The 7,379-nt window shown below is 41.7% G+C and overlaps 1 protein-coding gene across 1 annotated transcript in view; it reads right to left on the bottom strand.

The window, feature by feature from the left end:
- Nucleotides 1–6,265: 6,265 nt before the first annotated feature.
- The window catches only part of syt7a (synaptotagmin VIIa), a 59,242-nt gene continuing 58,128 nt past the window's right edge, over nucleotides 6,266–7,379 (bottom strand). The window contains exon 14 of the mRNA XM_026311029.1: nucleotides 6,266–6,747. Coding sequence (XP_026166814.1) covers nucleotides 6,643–6,747 — 105 coding nt within the window. The 3' untranslated portion in view covers nucleotides 6,266–6,642. The remainder of the gene's footprint in view (nucleotides 6,748–7,379) is intronic.

Raw genomic sequence — 7,379 nt, 5'->3', positions numbered from 1 at the left:
TATGGCAGGAGTTAGAGCTGCTCTAACTAAGTCTATTTACAACCAGTGAGGAGAGAAAAAAAAACCCCACATATTCAGAAGAATCTGGATTCAGGGGAAATAGTCAGAATTTATTATGAGTGCACCGATGAAGAACAGATTATTTATGTGTGTGTGTGCATTTCCTGACTTCCTGCAGGACTAAAGGATGGTATTACAAATGAAGACAGGACCGTATCCACTGTCCTTCCTGCAGACAGCTGCTGCTGTACCATATCATGTCATTGGTGGAGACAGTCCTAAAAGTAATAAGAAACTGATAAGCCCAATCCTTGCCCTGTACACAGTCCGTGCCAGATATATGAAGGCTATGGCATAAGGAAAATAGGAGAGTGGGTGACACCTGCAATATAAATAACTGGACTACAGCTTTGTGCCTTTTTTATTTTTGGGATGAATCATTGGGCTGAAAATATTTCTGTTGAGAAGGCACAGGGCATATTTATTCTACCTTTCTTTATCTGATTATTAAAATGCATCATTTCCACTATGTCTGCCATATGGTATTTTATAGTCTGGCTCATGCTCTAATCCTGGATTTCTCTTGCTAAAGTTTGAAAGTTCATACGAATATGTTACTAAGCAAGAGACAAGCCTATTATATGGCAAGTTCACAGCAGTCAGTTGTGCTTGATCATAAGTCTAACCCAAATAAGAGCCCGGATCACAAGCATGCAAATTATCTTTAGAGGGTCAGATGGATGGTCCACTTGGAATTCACTCTCTCCCCTATACATGCCCATTCACATGTATGGCCTCCAGCTGAGCGATAATGACTTCAATTTCAATGAGGAAGGCATCATCAGTGTCAGTACAGGGCCAATCCTGTCTAACACAATGGCATTACAGTAAATCCCCAAGCCTATAAGCAGACAGGGTGAGATGTGGTGCCAAGCGACCGGGGCAGTGTGACTCCACAGGGAGGTGAACAGCCCACTCAAACAGCCAGGGAGCACTCTGCTTTCTAATAGAAGTACATGAAAACTCATGAAAGAAAACATTGCACAACTAACACAGGCTACAAAATTGCACCACACATCATTCAGTCTATTTCCTAGAGGTGTAGGGAGGTAAAAGGTATGTGGCAGTGTTGCTACAATAGGTCTGGGATGTTTTGGGTATCACTCCTTCCCTTTCTTCTCTTGCCCCGACCTTACGACGCCTCCAACAAAAATACAGCAGACATCAAAAGCCCTTATTCAAGAAGGGCAGTTATAATCAGCTTCAGCATCATCAATATCACCACTGTTATTCATGAATATCATTATTTTCTTCATCGTTTCAAGTGACAACTGAAAAACTTGGCGTACAACAAATGTTAACTTTCACCAACAATATTTACATAAAGTTTTCAAAAACAGAAGGATTTTCTTATCACATTTTTGTAAAGAAATAAATCGAACACAAGAACACCAAACACACACACGCACACACTGACCAACAGTCAAATGTGAACAGAAAGAAAGAAGATATTATTACTTATTGTTTTTCATATTCATTTTGTTACCATTCAAATAATGCTTACTTGAACCCTGATTGGGAGAAGTCACATTGGTTTTCACCAGATGCTTAAAACAAATGAAAGGGTGAGTTAGGGGAGGTGAGGTCTGTCTGCACAGGGCGAGACTCCCACAGAGGCTGACTGGACTAAACACAAAGGCGACCAAGAAGATTTCTGCGTCGACTCTGTCAACACGATATGATTCATCAGAATAAAACACCAGCTGCAGTTCCATCAGGATGAGATTACTACATCCTGATCTTAATCCACACACACACACACACACACACACACCTTAAGTTCCCCAGGACATAAACACACAGTGTACCCTTAATTTAATATTGCACAAACTACAGCAAAGCAGGCACCTTTCCAACAGAGTGAGTCACCGACGCTCGTCTTAAGAAAAGCCATATCAATCAATGAAAACTTCAGAATAAAGTTGGGCCTGAGAGTATCACAAGGACAAACAACATCAGGCTCAGAAGAATATCTTACTAATCCCTTGGCAAACAGGTGTGACCCCTTCAGCCAATAAAGCCTTTAGTTATTTATAAAGTAAATGCAGAAAGGAAGGCTGCTGGTGACAGTGATAAATCTCAGGCGGGCTGCCCATGCATAAACGTCTCAGAGTAGATCGGACTCCAGGAGACGGATCTTTTACTTCACTATATCTAGCTGAGAGTCTACAGCCACTCTAGGAGCTGTCCTTAATTTAGCGTGTTAGCATACTAACGTTTGCTAATTACCAATCAGCACAAAGTACAATTGAGGCTGTCATGTTTTGGCAGCATTTGGTCGTCAATGTGATGATGACACTGAGAAGAAAAAGTTGAGATGAGCAAAGTTATTACATTATCAGGGGGCATGAATGTCTTAAGTCACTCCATTTAGTTGAAAACAAAACAAACAAAAAGAATGTCAGTCTCCTCTTGGTAATAGAATCAAAGTCAGTGCTTCACCAACACTCAGTGTGCCTCATCATCTGGGGGCCATGATTGTCTGTACTATATATATATATATATATTTTTTTTTTTTTTTTGTGGCAATGTATTCAGTAGTTATTAAGACATTTTAGTGTTGGTCAGGCAGACCAATATTGCCAACCCAAACAACCCCCTAAAGCCCAAATTGGTGGCGTTATATGTTAAAAAAATTTGTAAGCTCCTTCATTCAGTGGTAAAGTTGCAGGCAGTTTTGACTCCGTGTGTCATCTTGAATTAAACATCAGTAATCAGATAATAACACCTGCATCTATTGTACTTGTCGGCTGGATGAAAGGCAGAGTAGAGGCTGAACACGAGGAGACTGGGTTCACTGAGCGGAGCTGGTCTGAAAAAAAAAAAAAAAAAAGCCTTGAATGAGAGCATTTGCAACACTGCTGTGCTGTAATCACAAGCTCAGGATTGTTGAAGGTCATTGCTGCCAGTGACGGTGCTGGAAAAATGCAGTAAGTTTAAAGGTGTGAGAGAGGCAGGTGTGTAATAAAAACTGGGATTGCTTTCTCCTTATACTGTTGGGCTCAGAGCTTACCATTCATTTTAATGGTGAGGCTGTTTGACTGCTGGCAATGACATAACATACTGCTTGAGACTCCTGCTTATTTTATGCAAGTCCCTGGACAGTTTGTGAGAATTTATATGACACTGATGCATACTGTTTCCTAAAGTATGTATTTAGTTGCAATTTTTAATAACAAACTTTATGAATTATTCAGAACTGTAAGCATGAATAGTCACATATAGTGTGTTTTAACATAGACAAGTTAAGATAAATGCTAAACAATGCTGAAGTAATCTCTGCATATGTAGAGTACCCTGTCTTTTCCTTTAACCCTGATGTTTTGTTTGAGGACCTGGACCTTCTTTGACACCTCAAAAACATACATTTAAGCAGCAGAGTGTAGTCAAACGTACTTGGTGTCGTAAGTTTTAAAAGTGTGTTCCAGGTTCCAGTCTACCTCAGCATGCTGTGTCTCAGGTTGCTAAAAATAAAACCATATTCCCCGGTCTGCAGGACCACTGATGACTAAGTTTTGTAAAAACCACTGTAGCATAGCAATTCATCATTCTTTGAGCAACGTGTAATCTTGGTGAAACAAATGACAGAGCCATTGTGTTGACTCATCACCAGCACACCTGCACATTCAAAAACCATGTTTGGTATTCACAGCTTCAGCGGCAATTGCTCACTGATTAGTTTCTTCATTTTGACTGACGAGTCGTTATCCCTGCCCATCAACTTCGTGCTTACTAATGAGAGCACTCTATGTTTCATATTATTCTTAGCAAGTATTACCTCAGCAGCCTTTAGGCCCAAGGAAGCAGATATTGCTCCTTTCTGACCACCTAATGGGAGTGTAATGTGCTGTGACACTGCAGGCAGTGGCTGTCAAAACAGTGGGCCCTGTTCCGCAGCTGGCCAATTGTTCTGAAGGGTGCTGGACTGGATCAGTGCATCACAGCAGTCAGCATCAAGGCTCACACGAAACATACTCACAGCACACTGACCAGCTTATAGAGACACTAGACAAAGACTAACTTACGGTACGTTTACACCGTCTTTCACTTTGACTTCTGTTGATCAGGTTATCGTCAGTATAATTCAAAACAGATACTATCAAATTATTGCAATTTAGGATAAAACAAAACTGTAGGGCTTGGAGTATTTGCCAGAGTTAGTACAAATGATGCATTAACAGAACTACTGATTACATTAGCCTGTTCAATCTAATATATATGACAGGTTGATTTTGAAATAATAAAAATAAACCACTGCAGTAAATAAAAATTCCGACTAGCTGACAGGATGCTTCATAGGTTTTTTTATGAAGGTAAAAACACAGTGTCAAAGTTACAGTAGAGACTTCACTGTGAGCAGCTCGTAATGACTGACGGTTAACATATTGTTTTACTTTGCAAAAAGATCGAGTTGAGCTGAATCTACCTCATAAACAGTGCAGCTACGAGTACAATCTGTGGGGCTCTCAAGCACTCAGAGAAGAGATCATGTCTAATCTGCTTCTGCAGTATCTCTCAGTGGCACATCAGACCATCATCTAACATCACACCCACAGTCTGTGATACAGAGTCATTCATAGCTTCTGTGAACAACAAACAAAACAAAAAAAAAAAACTCAAGCACCTTCTTATTTTATTTTCAGTCTTAAAGCCAAAATGCATGTCTGTTCTACTGTTTCCAGATATGCACCTATTGTTCACCACTGTTGTGTTGGCTGGCACCCATGTGACAAGCAGACAAGCCTGATCTCTCCATCCTGGTTTGACATTTCAGACACTAGCAGCCTGCCACCAGGAGATTGGTAGCTGAAATACAGACACACACGAGCAGGTACACCAAGGAAAATAAGAGGAACAAAAGGAGGAGGATGAGAGCCCCTACATCCATCCTCTGTGCCCTCCGCTTCATCTCCAAACCCTGGAATCACAGAGCAAACATCACCTCTCCCCAACTTCTAGTCACCCTTTCAGATACTCCTCCTTTACAATAATCATCATCAAAACTATCATCATCTTTATTATTGTTATTACATTTTCAAAAAGTGCAGATAGAACTTCCCCATGCCTTTGTTCAAAAGGCAGGGCAGTAAAGGAGGATGGGGAAACAATGGCAGTAAGAAGAGCAAGAAGAGAGCAATTTGAGAAAGAGAAAAGAGAAGAAGATTTCTGCTGAGTCTGAATCGTGTTGCTCCTGTGAACACACACACATACACTCAGCAACAGGCACACACTAATGCAGCACACCATACAGTCAAAACTGCTGGAGATTGCCCCGCCCCACCCCCCACATCAGCACAAAACAAGAGCCCAGGGCAGCATGAACAATTAGGATCAATACAAAGCCAGACGCGTGCACACACAATCGAATGCACGTGCAAAAACAGCACAAAACTTTGCTATTCTGTTTCGCCTTAACATTGGAAGCAGATTTTAGATTGGTTTCCTCAGTTGGTAATGGTGTGAAAAACTGACATCATTGTATCACGGGGGAGATTTGGGGATTTTTTTTTTTTTTCATCTTCTTTTTTCTCTCTCCATGTCAGGGCTTTATGTCTGGAAAAATCAGGAGCGATCCATCTCATAAGTTTATCATGTTCCTGCTTTCCCAAGTTTGGAAAGTTCAGTTTCTTTTTTTTTTTTTTTTTTAAATCTCTATTTTGTTGGAGCTACAGCACAGCACCCACAGCACACAGATGACAATGGGGGCCCAGAAAAGGGGGAGGGGGCGAGGGGGTTCACTAATATTGTGACAGACAAAGAGAAAGAGGGAACAATAAAGAGAAGAGAAAGAAGAACATAGAGAAGGAAAAATAAGGAAGGGAGAAAGACAGCAGTATCTGGGGTTCAGCTGGTTTCATCTGATCGTTTTCGACAGCTTCAGCTGAAGATTAAACCACTTATGAGTAAAGGAGGGGAGAAGTGAAATGGAGGGGAGGGTATAGTACACTCGAGACAGTTGACAAGGACAAGGCAACAAATGAGTAGTGAGGAGAGATGGGAAATAGCAGATAGGCTATGAATAATATACTGTACACTAGTCATGTGTATAAGGGGAGTTCTGCCAATCTATACGCCTAATATATTAATATATATATGTACATACAGTACATACTGTATAGTATTGTGTACCTGGAATAATCATACAGTAGGATTATAACAGATTAGATTGTGAGTTAAGATTCTCTGTGATCCCATGGGACTGGCACCTTAAATGGATCAGGGGCTGAAGTGCAGTTCAGAACCAAGGGGGCAACAAAGAAACTGAATATCAGACCTCCACAGCAAAGTGCACTACGGACAGACAGACATACAGACAGTCAGAAACAGGGGAACATAGAAATTTAGACACGGCTGCATGAAAGGAGGGAACAGAAGGAGAGAGGATAGTCAGAGAGGGATATAGATTTTGAAAGAAAAGAGAAAACACTTTAAAGGTTTAAGAGAGCAGATGGCTAATTGTACCCGTGTTTCGCAGCCTGGCAGCAAGTCAGTCTTGTGCATAAGGATGGGACTGGGACGAGGGGAGGGACGAAAGGGGATTAGGAGACGGGGAGGGGCCATGGAGGAAGCTGGACGGTGCAATCAGGCCTTAAGGGAATGCCACTGGGCGACATTAGTACGCGGCCGGGCCAGCATATCTTTCCAGTGCTTCACCTCCGCTGGTCCACTCTTCCACGATAGGTAGATCTGAGAGAGGGGAGGAAGAGAAGTGATGACAGTGAAGACTTTGCAAGATAATCTACAGTCCAATTTAAAGTAATAGAGTTTTGTCATTCAGACATGGGTGTCAGCTGTGTTAATGTTGCTAGAAAATCACATGTTCATACATGTGGCACCTGGTCAACAGTGTCACTGCTGCAACGCTGCATTACTGGTGCTTTTTTTAAAAATTGCTGTTAAAGCCTAACTATTAGAGATGAACAAAGGCACAGGATGATAAGGCATTAAAAAAAGTTCAACAGCCAAGTTAAATAAGAAGATCAATACCAAACATATACTTGTACTTATACTAGTTCACCATAGCATAATGCCTGCAAACAGGCTGGTTGTGTAGGATAAACAAATGAAATCCATCCACCCTTTCTCTTCCGCTTATCCAGAGCCGGGTTGTGGGGGCAGGAGTCTAAGCAAAGATGCCCAGACCTCCTTCTCCTCAGACACCTCCACTAGCTCTTCCGGGGAGATACCAAGGTGCTGACATCAGCCCTAAGATGTAATCCCTCCAGCATGTCTTGGGTCTTTCCCAAGACCTCCTCCCAGTGGAACATGCCAGGAACACCTCCCCAGGGAGGCACCAAGAGGAAGCATCTGAGATAGAT

Source organism: Mastacembelus armatus, chromosome 6 (genome assembly GCF_900324485.2).
Source record: "Mastacembelus armatus chromosome 6, fMasArm1.2, whole genome shotgun sequence".
Classification (NCBI taxonomy): Eukaryota; Metazoa; Chordata; class Actinopteri; order Synbranchiformes; family Mastacembelidae; genus Mastacembelus; species Mastacembelus armatus.
This window is presented reverse-complemented; position numbering and strand designations above follow the sequence as displayed.